At 44.4% G+C, this 15629-nt stretch overlaps 1 protein-coding gene across 1 annotated transcript in view; it reads right to left on the bottom strand.

Moving 5' to 3' along the window:
• DLGAP1 (DLG associated protein 1) overlaps positions 1794-15629 on the bottom strand; it is a 142897-nt gene continuing 129061 nt past the window's right edge. The window contains exons 8-10 of the mRNA XM_021388150.1: positions 10171-10262; positions 7753-7905; positions 1794-4988 (exon numbers count right to left, since the gene is read on the bottom strand). Coding sequence (XP_021243825.1) covers positions 4779-4988; positions 7753-7905; positions 10171-10262 — 455 coding nt within the window. The 3' untranslated portion in view covers positions 1794-4778. The remainder of the gene's footprint in view (positions 4989-7752; positions 7906-10170; positions 10263-15629) is intronic.

The raw sequence follows: 15629 nt of genomic DNA, 5'->3' as shown, positions 1-15629 counted from the left end.
CTCTGATTTGTCCGATTATGAGTGACCGGGGAGGACATAAGTTCCAGCAGATGAAGGGAAATCCCACTGTTAGGTCTTGGTGGCTGTCAAAATTTAAGCAGAAGTTTCCCTGATCATAAATCTTTCTGATTCTGAGAGTGTAATAGTAGGCAAATGGTACATGGTACAACCCTGGGGTGCTATTCATATAACTGTTGGGCTTACAGAGTGAAACGTGTTAAATCTGATATAGGAGTAACATCATACAGCAAATAGAATACAGTCATAGAATCATAGCATCATTAAGGTTGGAAAAGACCTCTAAGATCATCTCGTCCAACCATCCGCCTACCACCAAAATTGCCCACCAACCATGTCCCTTAGTGCCACATCCACATGTTTCTTGAACACCTCCAGACTCCACCATTTCCCTGGGCAGCCTGTGTCAGTGCCTCTCCACTCTTTTTGAGAAGAAATTTCTCCTAATATCCAAACTGAGTCTCCCCTGGTGCAACTTGAAGCTATTCCCTCTCATCCCATCGCTGTTACCTGGGAGCAGAGGCCAACTCCCACCTTGCCACAAACTCCTTTCAGGTTGTCATAGAGAGTGATAAGGTCTCCCCTGAACCTCCTCCTCTCCAGATTAAACAACCCCAGTTCAGGATTTGATGTCTGTCGTGATTCCTGAGAGCAGGAGAAACCCCACCTGCAGGCAGGGCCCTGGCGAAGGGAAGCCAAGCTACCACTGCCGGGGCCCTGCTCAGCGCTGTCTTGGAAAGAAGAATATGGGATCTTGTGTGCTGAAATGAAATGGCTCAAGGCTGCCACCAGCCCAACCCCTGACACCTCTGTGGGGTCTGGCCCCATATAGAAGAGCCCATCAGGGTTCTCCTGGGGATCCAGGTATCACAGAGGGGTTTGTGCCAGGGAGGAGTTCTGCAGGTGGGAGGCTCTGTGGGATTGGTCTCAAGCAATGGTTGCTTAAGAGAAACACGCTGCTGGTCATGTTTTTATCCTGGACCACATCAAGCAAAGCATTCTGGCAGTTCTGGGAGAGTGAATTTGCATTGAAAACCCACAGCTCTTACAAGCAGTGCATTAATTGTTTTATTAATTTGCTCTTTTTACATTATGGGAAACATTCATCTATTTACATTTTCCTGTCCACACACCCATCTAGGTAGATAATCCTATGGAAACCCAAATCGTTATGCCATAAAACCACTCTCCTCTGTCTAAAGGCTTTCAATTTTTTTGCCTTTTGTTTCAAATTAGAAACATTTTTAAAATAACATTTGGGAATGCAGGTAGGTCAGCGATTTACATCCCAATTACTTAAAATAAGCATTTGACCTTTTTCCTTAAAAAAAAAAAAAGACACAAAACCAAAAACCCCAAAAACTTCACAAAGATTCTGTTCAAATTAAAGTGATAGTGCACATAAAAGCATTAAGGGAACATGAATAAATAAACTGAAATATATTACAAATAAATTATTTCTATTTACCTTTTCAAATATTAAAAATCTTTAATCCATTTCTTCATCTTTCTTTACAAAAAAGATTATGAGAATTTTTATGGAAACATCTGCTAAAAATATAATAAATACTTTTTTTTTCTTTTTTTTAACTTTTGAAGCAGGAGACAAAAACAACCTTTCCTGAAACTTCCCCCAAGCCAAAAAAAAGAAAAAGAAAAAAAAAAGAAAAAAAAAGAAAAAGGAAAAAAAAAGGAAAAAAAAGAAAAAAGAAATACTTTAGTACCAAAATGAAACAGAATATAGGAATTTTGAATATACACTGGGCAGGTTAGACTAAAACAAGTAGTTACAAATTATACTGAAACAGATGATACAGCAAATACACTCTTTGTGTATTCGTGTCAGTAAATGAGTCAAGCGGTTAACTAGTGGCATTCTGGGGGCAGAAGTATTATCTTTTGTATCTACTGGTCTTGGCTGTACTTTTAAAATTTTGATAAAAAACTAAGCAAACATTGTAATTCTCTCCCTGGAGCCAAATGTGCTAACAGGCATTCACCTAATAGATTCATTTAAATATATATGAAAATATTCTGTGATATACAAATACAATAATTCGTAATGTACAAGACTAGACAGTCTTCCCTTTTCTGCTTTTTAAGGGGGGCACTTGCTAGATAGAAATTTCTGTAGCCACTTGTCAACCAAAATCTTAACTCATCTTTCATAAAACATCCACGAAACTAAATAATCTGAAACACAGCTGTGAACGCAGACTCTCACCTGGATACAGCTTTGTATACCTCAGTACAAATGAGTTCCAAAGAATTAATACTTAACATGACTATATGCCAAAAGTGGCAGTTGGCACTATTACGTACTGCAAACACGGTGATGTTTCATTGCTGCTAAAAGTCAGATGGAGTGTTTCAAAACTAGCAAACACACGGGTATTCGGATGCTGAGAGGGTCAAGCCTTTCCAAGCTCCTATAACACAAAGCACTCTAGGGTTACACTGGATTTCCGATTACTCTAGTTAAAAGTCTTTTATATATTAAATTATTAGCCCTTATCTTGTAAACCACAGCAGTAAGTAGTTGTGCCCTGTTTATAAAGACATAGCTCAGATATCAATGGCTTTGAGAGGTAGCAAATTCTCTAGTGGTTTTAGTATGCTCTTGTGAAAATACCTGGTGCCAGAACCTATTACCTCTCTTATTTTCTTCAGTAAAATTAAATTAGCACCTGGCTATGATGTCGTAGGAAAAGAAGCTGTCTGGCATGACCTCGATGAATACTTTTAGCAAGAGCTTTGCTCGTCAATGACAATTTTCAGTGCTCTGAAGCGCAAGTGGCAGAATGATGCCAGCCCTACGGTGAGGCCTGGTCGGGCCGGCCCAGCTTTTACAGCGACGGGCGCAGGGAGCCCGCACTGGTCTGGGGCCACCGTGCACACCGTGTCGCACCATGGGGGCAGCTGTGCCTAGGCCTGTCCCCAGAGGGAGCAGAGGGCCACCACCTTCCTTTATTGTTGCCTTCGTGGAGGCAAAGAGAGTGCGGGGACAGGAGCAGGGTCAGGAGAACTTTGTCCCCGGGGCCCTGGGCACAGTTGCACTGGCCAAACCCGCTGTCCCCAGTAGAAGCCAGGGAGGCACGCGTCGCACCCAGCCACCCACCCACACGTGTGCCCAATGCACTGTGGGCAGCAGGCCCAGCTTTCCTGCTGTTGGCACAAGGCCTTCCTGGGGCGGTGTGCCCAGTGCCTGACCTGCCAATATTCAGGAGGAGCAGCCTCCTCCTGGGCTGAGGGAGGCCAGGCTGAGCAGCCCGCTCCTCTCCAGCCCTATTGTCTATGATTTACCCCCGGTTTTAACGAGCTACTTGGAATGCATATTTTTTGTGACTGCGAAACAATGGCAGAAGCGGGGGGAGGCAAGCTTGTCGTGGAACGAAATTAAGTTCATACTGATCCCATAACTTGTGAAAAACACTTTATTGTTCTTGTTCGGGTGGGTACTTTATACTATCAGGAGGAGACTGTTTTAGAACCTTACTCCTAGATATGGACCGCCTGGTGAGGAGCGGTCCGCATGGAAGCATACAACCGGCTGTGGATAATGCAGCGCCTCGCCTGGAAGAGCACAGCGGGCTCTGTGTACAACTGGCTGACAGGTGTCGGTGTGTGGCTGTGTGTATGTGTGAGATCGGATCGTCCCACCAAGAGTAAGACATCAATGAAACCAAGCTTATTTTTTTGTTTTTTCTTTTTTTTTTTTTTAACCAATATAATCCATACAATACAATACAAGAGGAATTGACAATACAGTACAATTTTAAAAATTCTTAATACTTGGACAAGAAAATCCTTCTTTTATATTATCTTCAACTGTCCTTGCTTCTTATTTCCTTCCTTTTCACTCTTTTATTGCCTTTCAAAATAGATTATTTCCCTGGAAGATCGAATTTACAATCTTCTGCTGATTGAAATGTTTAAGTAGTGATTGATGAAATAAAAATGAGGCAGTTTGTGCAGCTGTGAGTGTGCAGGCATCTTTCCTTGGGATCTTTCTATCCCTTACCATCCCACCTGTGGGATACGCTTCCATTTCTCACCCCCAGGTCTGTGTTTCTACCCTCCTCCCCGCTCCCACCCCGACCTCTCCCCCCTTGGTGACTCCTTAAAATCAGGTGAGAAGGTGTGATTCGGAGGTTTAGAATAAAGTGCGCCATCTGCTTTAAAAAAAAACAAACAAAAAAACAGTAATAAAAAAAGGGGAATCCGAGTCATAGCTCCTTTCATCTTTTATGAGGAAGACAGCAGAGTCCAAAAGGATCACCCTGCGTGACTGAAATTTCCAAAATCCCCTGCGGTTGGATATTGCTGTACACTAGGTAACAGGCTAGCTTTAGATCGACTAAAGGTCGTGGGTGGGTTAAATGGAGCCTACTGTACAGGTGCGCGTGTGCATGGGGATTCGAGCGCCGCGTTTATTCACTTCAAACAGAAAAAGGATCGTACTCGTTTACATGAGGCGAGGTGGCAGCATCAGTACATGTGACAAAGCATCATGGTGACATGGGCAAACCTTCAGGAAGCAAGGGTGGTTAGAGGACATCTCTCGGAGGACCGACAACTACGGCACGGTGGTGGGATTCATCGGGGTCACCGGGACTGTGTACAGAGAGCGGGGAGAGGGAGGGAGCAGAGGGAGGAGGAGGTACAAGTACTTGGTGGCGGTGACCTGGAGCAGGAGCCTAGAGGGGCAGATTGTACAGGAGACTTGTCTTGCCAGAGAGAGTCCTCCTGGTCGGATCCCTTCATAGCCTGGTCTGGGCTTCGGGGATGTATATCTCAATGCTCTCGGCGCTTTCGGTGGCTGAGTTCTGCCGGACGGACGCCGCGCGCTTGGCAGCCATCAGCCGCTTGCGGGCCTCCTGACGCTGCGAGCTCTCCAGAGAGCGTTCCCGGATGAGCGGCACCTGACCTTTCGATGGCTTCTTTGGCACTGGAGGAGGGACCCTTCTCTCCTGATCAAAGCAGAAGGTTAATGGCATTATAGAGCTTCTCAGGGAAAGGCGGGAAAAACTAGGACGCGTCAGTAGTTAGAACACACATTTTACCTATGATCTGTTAGCTCCTATCTGCCCTTTAGTCTTCAGTCAACTGGCTAGAAACTGAGCTAGAGAGGAGAGCATCTCAGGCGCGGCCTCGTACCACTGGCACCGCTTCACGCGACTGAGGAATAAATCCCGCTCTTGGCAGTGTGGCCCCGGCAGCCCGGCTCCTGTGGCTGGTAACAACCTCGGCTGAGGGCCGTCCTCGGACGGGGCCGGGACGTGTGCGTCACCTCGGCCCTTAAAAACAGCACACGTGTGGCGCGAGGTGGGCCTGTGGCAGCGCTGAGATGCGCTGGGCTTGGCATCCCAATCACTAGCTGCCTGTGGCTGGTGCATCGGAACAACAACCATCCAAAACATGAACACATAGGTATATATGTCAGATAGCTTGGTAACTTGCCCCCAGATCCCCCTCTTTGAGTCTGACTGTGCAAAGGCATAAACCCCAGCCTCCTGCTAAACAGACATGCCACCCTACAGTCAGCGCTAGCTTGAAAAACTGGTAAGAAAAAATTAAACACCATGAAGAGAACATGCATTAATCATCACATTGGCGGCTAGCTCCAGCTACGCAAGTGACAAGGAGGACTATTATGTACAGCCTGGTGCGTGCATACAAAAAAAAAAATCAGAGCGGGATCTCTCCTGGAAAAGAAAAGTGTATTCAGGTCTGAATTTCAGGCAGCCACAAAGACTTTGTCAAGTTAATTAGATTGTCTTTTAAGTTACATCCCCTTCCAACTGTGAACACGGCCTCTGAGCGGAGGGATTTTATCACACTACAAAGGTCCCATTCTGCCTTTGCGTTTTCTCTTATGCTGATCACAACAGCGTCCACGGCTTGAAAGATAAAGGTGCTTAGTTACACTTATTCATACTTTTCTCTTTCACTCCATCCAAGGATTAATCTTTGCTGCTTTAAAAGGGCCCAGTGGCAAAGGCCAAAGGCAACTGCAAATATCAATTCCACAGAAAGTTCTTTCTTCTTTTTTTTTTTAAACTATTTAAGAAAGGAGATGATTTATTTCATTAAAAATCATAGACAAATGCTAATTGAGCCAGGGACACAGTCAATGTAATTATTTAAAAAGCAAAATTTCTACCTGCTTACCATAGGTCCATTTATTCAACACAACTTCCTTTAACCCGTTATATTGTTTTTGTTAGAAACTCATTGAAATATTTTTCAGAAGCAAACAAAAAGCACACTTTTGTAAGGAAAGCTCTCATTTCTTACTGTGCAATTGAAAACACTTGGCCTACCCGCTTGACTAGATAAACTAATGAAAGACCATACATCGGCATTTCTGTGCATGCATGTTTGACATTTTTAACTTCCTTTTCTGACAGATACTGAAAAGAAAAAAAAAAGAAGAAAATGACTTGCCTTCAGCAACCTGGCCTAGGAAAACATATTCCCACACATCCCCTTACAAAACACTAGGTGTGCACAAATGGTGTGAGCATGGCACTCCTAAGTCAGGAATGAATGAGTATTTAGTCTTCACCGGAGGAGGGAGAGTGCTACCAGCGTTGCCTTTGCAAACTTCCTGCTGCGAGATTAATAGGATTCAATATTGTTATTATTTGCCCAAAAGAAAATGCCACTTTGGCCATAAGAAATGAGCTGACAATGAGTATGGGGAGCCTGGACACCTGGCAGAGCCACAGTACCTGTTGGTCATGTCCCCCTCCTTCTGGTGTCCCTACCTGCTTGCTCTACTCATTGGTATCAGACCAGTCACAGTCAGTCTAATGGAGATTCAGTCATCAAATTACATACCTGTAAGAGCACGACAGGGCATGCGACCCATGGTTCCTCTAGGAATGGGTCTGCCTTTTAAGTATTGGCTGAAATATTCACGTACTTTGGCTTACCCCAGTGCTGTTTGTCTTGATGTGGATAGTGAGGAGAAAAATAAGGCAATGGAGCCGAATGAGAGTGAAAAGTGAAATGTGACTCACACTTGGAGATGTAGTTTTTCATGGTGACAGAAGACTACTACATTTTTTAAGAAGCCCAACACTTGAGATGATTTTTACGCTCTCTTGGGTAAACAGCACTACCAGCAAAGTGGACCCATTTATGAAATCACCCCATTAAAAAAAAAACACAACAAAACAAAACAAAAAAACAACAACAAAAAAGAAATAACAAATGAACAACAACAACAAAAAAAGATGTAGGAGTTCTTTCATGTGACATTTTGGAAGGCATATTTTTGATATCGCTCTGTTTGTAATATGGTTATCAAGTCAGCGATGGTTACAGTGCTTCCCTCTTTTTTTTTTTTCAGTAACACAACCTAGAACTCTTGCTATATGCAATAATGTGAACCGTAAATGTTATTTATTTAATTTTAAGAATCAATATATAAGGCAGTTGCTTCCAACGATTGATCGTCTAATATGATTAAATGTAAAACTTAACAAAGTACTACATTCCCATTATCCGATTCACAAAGACAGATTTGGTTTAAAAATATGCCTGAAACATATTACAGATAATATCCCAGATGATTATTATGTAAACATTGTTATTACAATGAAATTAATTTGATATGAGCTTCATTTCACATTTTTAACGTCAACGCTGTAACACAGAGGCCTATTTAATTTGTCCAGTGTTTGTGCAGGGTTTTAAATGAAGCATACAAAATCTACAGTGTTCTACCTTCTTGTCATGAGGATCCATCTGTTTCCAATTATTGGCCTTTAACTGATGAAGTTCATCAAATTTCATACTAATATTTTCTATGGATAACTGCAGCATATCCCAAAACCCTGCTAAATCCTGGGAGGTCGGCCGTGGATGTGCATTAGGATTCTGTACAACAGAAGAAGGAAAAAAAACCAACAGTTTGGCTTTAGTACCTCTTAATGTAAAGCATTTGTGCAAATGATTACGAATCTTGCTAGCAAAGCAGTTTCAGCAGATCCAAACCACCAGGGAGACATGAAGAGAGAAACAACAGAGACCTCTGGCAAGGGGATGGGGCAGCACTGAGACACTGTGCCCCCACGGGTCCCAGGCACCACCAGTGGGTTCAAGGGTGGCAATGTGACCACACTAAATTTAATTGCCAGCCTCTCCACTTTCATGAGGAAGGGTTCCCTGTGATATTTACACTTGGAGAACAACCAATGCCTGTGCAAGTGTACAGTGTGCAGATAGTGACAGACCAGTGCATGAGCACTTTTTCCGCACTCAGAATCTCAGAGCTACAAAAACACACCATTTCAGGTAAAATTACCTGTCAAGCACTTCAGGCCAATTTTGTCTTTTTTTTTTTTTTATAAGAGCAATGTCTGTACAGTGAAAAGCTTAGAGTAATCCCATTTTCTCAGGCATGTTTTTGGGAAGAGAGACATGTGCTGACCCACCGCTGTCCCTGGACCACAAAGAAGCTGGACATCTGGGTGCCTATCAAGTATATCAGCAGCACCACATCAGACCAAGGGCTTTCAAGCAGATGCAGCTTATCTTCACTTTAAAACTCATGGACCTCAACATGTAGGCTTGTCCTGTATGTGCAAGGTGATCACTCAATGAACTCAATGCAGCAAGGCTGCGTCACATGAGCAGTGCTGCTCGGCATGTGGAAACTCAGCCCACTTAATCACAGAATCATAGAATATTCCAAGTTGGAAGGGACTCACAAAGATCATCCAACCTCAGAGTATTCTCAGAAGAACAGACTGGGGCCATCAGCTTCCCTAGAGCAGCACAGCCAGACATCCTCTTCTGTCCTGAGTCCCTTCAGTGTGGCCTAGCTCTGGAAGTTTTGCATGTGCACTGGGCATACATGAATTGCATAAGTGCAAAACTAAATTATTATTAGGCCCTGCAGGTTTTTTTATACAGCTCAAATGTTACTCTGTGCTTAAGTCTTCTCCCTCACCTCAGGAGCAACAAACCCAATGGCCAGTTGCCTTCGGATATTTCCAACTACTTGTGTTTTTCACGTCAATATTGATTTTGATTGAAAGGCTATACCACAAAAGCAGCAACTTTAGAAAACAATACAGCATATATTTTCAGATTCATACGGAGTACATAGATTTAAGGAGAACAGAGATTATACATGCATTCCTAATTTTTTAGTGCTTGCCACCAGCATGTTGCCAAGTTGTAGGCTTTTATTTACAACATTGCATGACCTGATAGATTTTTTTTTTTCTACTAGGAATTGGAAGGCTCATTCAGACAGAAATGATTTCTGTTGCATTTGCCTACTGCAGGCAGATTTTGGTTTGGGTATGGATTTTCAGGGGTGTATTAAGTGGAGTAGAAGGTGTTCACTGTGGTGAGTGCCACAGGGTGTGCCTTCCCTGCTCTGAGATGATAGAGTATAACACTCTGTGCCTTTTGGGCTTCTAGGAATTCAGGTCTGACTTTTTTTTTCTAAGTGCTGGCATTTTAGAGAATTCTGTTTCAGATATGCAATATGAGATATATTTCTATTTATCATAATGAATATCATTTTGATGCTACCGCTACTAACAGCATAAAAATAGCAAATATTAATAGTAATAGTAGTAGCACACACAAATTATATTCAGTAATCATGATTCTAACATACTGGCTCTTTGCCTCTTTGCCATTTTTTGCACTTTGGAAAATGACTTTTCTCTCTTTTGCTGTTCAGGCATTGAAACACAAGGCACCTCCATTCAGGGTCTGGTTTCCTGCTATTTCTGTCTTGCTGAATAGAGGTGGCAATGGGATTGCATGGGAAAGCCCCACTCGTGAGACCTCTGGTCTACCTTGGAATACCCTGAGAAGGCACCCACTCACCTCTGTGCCCACAAAAACTGAGCTTGGAGGTGAAAGGGCAGATCCAGCAGCAGAACTTCAGCCACATCTCACCAAGAGCTTTTTCCCTTTCTTTATTTTCAGGATCTTGTACTATTAGCAAAACTCATGTTAACTTCACCAATTCTGATAAACTTACTCCCAAATTCATAACAAGGCCTTTACTGGGAAAAATTGCTGGTCAGACAATGGCCTACTTTAGGCAAGGTTGTTCACGAGGGTAGCTCTTCAGTTAGTAAGAGATATACAACAGTATTTATCAGAAAAGTTACGTACCAGGTTTTCTTCACAAAGTTCTCTGAACTGGTAAAATTTCTGGGCCATTAGGAGCTGGGCACTGCCCACTGCAGTTCGGATTTTCCCTAGAACTAAGAGAAAAAGAAGCGTAAGTCATAACTCTCCCTGCTGCAGGCAACCAAGAGCCTACAAAACGAGAGGGGAAAGACGCACAGGAGGCAGCTCTAGTTTTCCTAAAGAGCACTGTCTCTCCATCACAGGTTATAGGGAAGCTGAGGAACTTGAGTACAGATCTGCATCAGGCCAAGGCGGGCTGCAAGGTTTCTCGGGGCAGAACATGTTGGTAAAATGTTAATCTGTTGCCACAGCTGCCTCCTGTTCTGCAGTGAAACAATTCCTAACTAGCACGGAGCACTTTCATGACAGAAGGGATACAACTAATCAAAAACTTTTGCACCCTGTGTGGAAAGCACACCAAAAAATTACACCTCTGAGAAACGCTGGATACAAGCTGTGAACACAAACCCAGCTTTCTGCACAGCGGTGCACAGCTTTCCAAAGCTGACATCAAGTGCATGGCCAGGAAATCACTGCAGCTATGAGCATCTCTGCCATCTCTTGCAGCAAGTGGCGCCTTCTTTTCAGGTTTAACTGAGGGCTGCTCAGTTGGAATCCCAGAAAAGGATTGGGGATTGTAGTGCACGCTGATGAATCTCATCCAGCCCCTCTGAGGTTTTTTTTCCATCAGCAGTATTGGAAGTGGCTTCTGCCTTTGAATGCAGAACAGCACTGTCCGGGGCTGCTCTGTACCGAGGACAGGTGTTTCCCTCCCAGCTGAAACAACTTATCATCCCCAAACTCTTTGTTTAAAGAGTGATTTAAAAATTAACTTCATGAAATCAAAAAATAATTACCGCCTCATTAGTGAAAACCATGAACAACAACCATTTTCACCATCATTTCTACTCATAGGCATTTGCATTACCCACTGTCTCGGGCATTACATAACCAGAACCAGCTTTTCCAAGACGATTTCTCAGTGGTGAGGGAGGGGCAGGAAAGACAGAGAAATGGAGTGGAACTGCTCGGGCAGGGTGAATTGTTGGCAGAAATGGAAGATACACTGGTCCTCAGCTCTGCACCGTTCCTTGAGCACAGTCACTTGTGTGTAAAACTGAACGCAAAGTTGGCAGAGCTCCACTGGGAAAATGCTGCTAAATGTTTTGACTTACCACAAAGAAAAAAAAAGAAAAGAAAAAAAAAAGGAAAAAAGAAAAAAAGAGGCAACTTTGACCTACTTTGACCTAACCCTTCTAACAATATGTTTTGAGTCTCGCAGTCCTACAAGCAGCCGCAGCACATATTTGCAGAGTGTGATCAGAATGCGGCCATGCAATGGTTGCAAAGAGAAAGGCATCTCCAAGGGATTCACCCGCGGATCACACGCTGGGCAAGCTGGCATCAACACCCACCACCAACCCAAACCAGATGCACAGTAGCGCATCAGCAGCCTTAAAGCTCTGTCCTTAAGGAAGAGTGGGCTGCGGAGTTCATTTATACTCTAGACATACAAAGGAAAGGAAAAAAAAAGGGGGGGGGGGGAGACATTCTTTTCACATCTTTTTGAGGACTAAAGGACAGGGCTCTGTGAACACACACAGAGCCCAGACTTTCATTTTGTTCCCAGAACTCTGCTCTGCGCTGCCAGGAAATCGCCGTGAGCTGGAAGATCCACCGAGCAGAATATTTTCAGCATATTGCGCAGGGAGTTTTGCACACAACTCTCATTATTGTTAGCAAGGCTTGCGTGTCTAATTCTATGCGCACAGTGCTGAAAATGGACCCCTTGGTGTGTCTAGTCATTTATGCAACCCAATATGCAAACCACTCAACTGAAAGGGCTCTTCAATAGTGGGAGGAGCTTCTCTGCCAGCTTTCATGTGGTTCCCATTGTTATGAAAACTCTTCCCACTGAGTATATTTGGGAACAGCTGCCTCATCTGGAGCTCGGCCACTCTGATGCTTCCCAGGACTTGAGCAGGGGAGAAAAATGGTCTCTCGGCTTCTTGGGAGGAGAAAGCAGATGAGACGGGCTGCTCCTGGAAGCCTGCGCTAACCGAGCAGCGCTCACGTCCCGAGAAGCAGTGGATATAAATACACCTTGCCGGCCCCTTTCTCTTGGGGAAGAAGAGCTTAATATTCAGAGATCTCAGCAGAGGGAGAAGGAAGCCCTTGTCCTTGGCTGCCTAGCGACTGGCTGTTTGCCGAAAACCCATCATCCCAGCTGACTGTGGGATGCATGCTGATGCTGCTCCCTATTGTTGCCGCTTCTGCTGTGGCGGCGGCTGTATCTAGTCAAGTGTCACTGATTCCTTGCCCCTCCAGAGCAAGCAGTCTGTTAATGTGCAACCAGTCAACAACCAACTCGGTCACGGGAGTTAGGAAAAAAAAAAAAATACAAAGCATGCGAAAGACTGAAAGGAAGGAATCTCTCCACAAGGTGCAAAGCCTTATCAAAGCCCCAGCTCAGCTTCCAAACTCGTGTTGCTTTTAGTGTTTTGGGGCAGAGTGCTCGTTTCTTTTACTCAGTCAAAGCCTCCAGTGCCAAAGAGAAAGACTAAAGTGTAGCAAAATAACAAAGAGTCAGAACAGCCCTGACACTTTCTTAGCAGAAAATAATTAAAGCTGTATCCTGAAAAAAATAAATGGAATTGCAAAGATAGGTACTATGTATTAGGAAAGAACCAGAGAAAGCAAGGGGTACAGGACAAAAACATATAAACATTCAAATTGATGTTTTCAGCTAATGCGACACAAACAAAATATACAAAACCGAGTAACAACAAAGCATACCAACCCATTAAGATGCAATCATAACAGAGATAAACACCTATATAATGTTATTCATGCCTGCTTTCTATTCTATACAGGGTTATACAGCACACTCAGCACTGCCGGATCTGAATGCCTTCCAGTAATGCATTAAGCAATGTTATTAACATCCATCATATGCTTTGTTGTCACCCCATCCCCGGGGGGAGAAGTGTGTACTGCAGTGTTTTTGTTTGCCTGTCTGTTGCTTTTTTTTTTTTTTTGCTTTGACTTCTCATCCATGTAAATCCAGTTATCTCCTGTAGCATCTTTTAATAAACAGGCAGATATATCTGTTCTGTAAGAATAGTTTTGTTACTTTGTTATGGCTACTTGAACACAGTTCAGTCTCCTCAACACTGAGAACGTGATTCTGGCATAGATACATGCCAGGGAATTTCCTCATGTCCCTCAGCCCCTTGCCTGTTGCTCATTGAAAGCACTATGAAGTATAAACTTAGACTACGTGCTGTTCTAGCAATAAGTGAATTCTTCTCTTAGTTCTAAAAACTGGATAGGACCCATTTGGGTATCATACAGCTGTAGGTACCCTCCCACCTCTTTGTGGGAAAAGAAATGAAACAACAATAAAATGACTTCAAACACAAGCAAATAACTGGTGATTCTGTCACCCTCAGTACCTTGGGAGGAGACTGTATGTGATGAGGATAAGAAAACGCAAGAAAACAAGATAAAACTATCAGACTGACGTGACGTGATAAGCCGTAACAGATAAAGCGGGGGAGTTTTGAGGAACAACCACATTATTGGGTCTTAGCACACCAAATGGTAGAATTTCAGCTTTGCCAACATGTCTCAGAGTGACAAAGGAAGTACTTTGGGCTGTGGCTAGCAGATGACCCAATGTGCCAACACCCGGATGGCAGGCAGCAAGGAGCTTGGATGTGCCAACACCTGGCTGGCAGGCAGCAAGAAGCTGAGCTGTGCCAACACCTGCCTGGCAGGCAGCAAGCAGCCCAGATGTGCCATCACCTGGCTGGCAAGTATCAAGGATCCAACATGTGCCAGCACCTGGCTGGCAGGCAGCAGAGTCCAGATGTGCCAACAGCAGGTTGGCAGGTAGCAATGAGTCCAGATGTGCTAACAGCTGGCCGGCAGGCGGCAAGGAGCAAGGCGCCCAGTCCTGCCCCAGGACCCAGGGGCAGGAACAGCGGCAGGGTGGCAGGCGCCTGGGAGAATATTTGCCTTGCAGATGTCAGCTGCGCACTGTGCATATGAAGCAATCCTGCCACAGAGCTGTCACAACCCATTCCCAAGCAAGGATGGGCCGGTGTTTTAGCCTATTCATCCTGACAGATCTACATTTAAATAACGCCGAGCATGACAAAAGCCAGGAAATTCAAAGTTAAAGCTATTGCTCAGGTCTTAAGCTCAGCTATTAAGGAGAAAATAGCCATGGAGCAAACTTCGGAGCAGGCAGTCTTTGCTTAGAACCATATTTACTTATAGCAGTGATCTCATTTAAATTAATAGGGCAGTCTGCATGAGTAAATGCTATTCAGTGGGAGTAAAGCAGTTTCCATGTGTTCTCTGATTTGGCTTTTACTAGGACGCTTCACATCTTTTTCCCTAACTTGTTTTGCTGCTTGTAGATTTCTCTCTTTTTTCTCCACCAGCCAGAAGGGCTGCCAGCTCAGAGATGGTTTTCCCCAGAAAAACACTCGTGTGTGGATAAGGCCTTTCCTGGAAGAAATGAAGATGGGAGTGGAAGGGGCCAAAGGTGGGCAGCCAGGGTCTGAAGGTTGGCAGAGAGCACACAAACAGCTTCATTTGCCAGTACTAGCCGAATTTGCAGAGACACCGGTCTGAAGGCTTTAACAGATTTGCGGTCAGACTTTGTTGGCAGACCAGCCCAGAGGAGAACAACCTACGCACAAGGCAGCTAGCAACACATCTGGTCAGAGCCTTGGTTTCCCATTTTAATTGGTACATCATCAGCCTGACTTGCCACTATCGCCGCATCGCACGTACTCGTGGAGCACCAGGCCCTGCCGTCTGCTTCCGAGGGGTGTCTCAGAGCAGGAGTTGCATTACAGCCCAGATGGGAAGCACCTGATAGTGCACAGAGTGCAGTCCTGTGGCTCTTCCAGAGACAAACACCCACATGAGTCAAACACAGCAGCAATAATCCAGCAAAAGGCAGAGTGAGCCATGGGGGCAGATCCTAAGCTTCAATCTGTTCTTACAGTGTGTTTAGCTTTATATGTCAAACAGCGTTTTTATTATCAATTTATTTTAAGGGGAGCAGTAGAGCTAGTAGCCAGCACTCCCATACCAATAAAATATAGAGAAGCCGTATCAGGTACCCCAGCCTGAAGTGTGAGTGCAATTCATCTGCCTGTTATGCATGCTACAGTTTTGTCAGAAAATGATTTCAGATAAGACCAGAACATACCAACCAATAAATAATTCATGGCACAAGGGGAGCCACCTTCCTTTCTATATAGGCATTTCACCGAGCAGCCACCACTCCAACGCTTGTTCCCATACACAGCAGCACACTCCATTCCGGGCTTGGAGCACTGGGCCTATTGGTGGGTTCACTCCCAGCCTGATAGTGCCCATGACCCCCTGCAGCACACCCGCTCCTGGCCGGCTGCAGTGGG

This window comes from Numida meleagris, chromosome 2 (genome assembly GCF_002078875.1).
Source record: "Numida meleagris isolate 19003 breed g44 Domestic line chromosome 2, NumMel1.0, whole genome shotgun sequence".
Classification (NCBI taxonomy): Eukaryota; Metazoa; Chordata; class Aves; order Galliformes; family Numididae; genus Numida; species Numida meleagris.
This window is presented reverse-complemented; position numbering and strand designations above follow the sequence as displayed.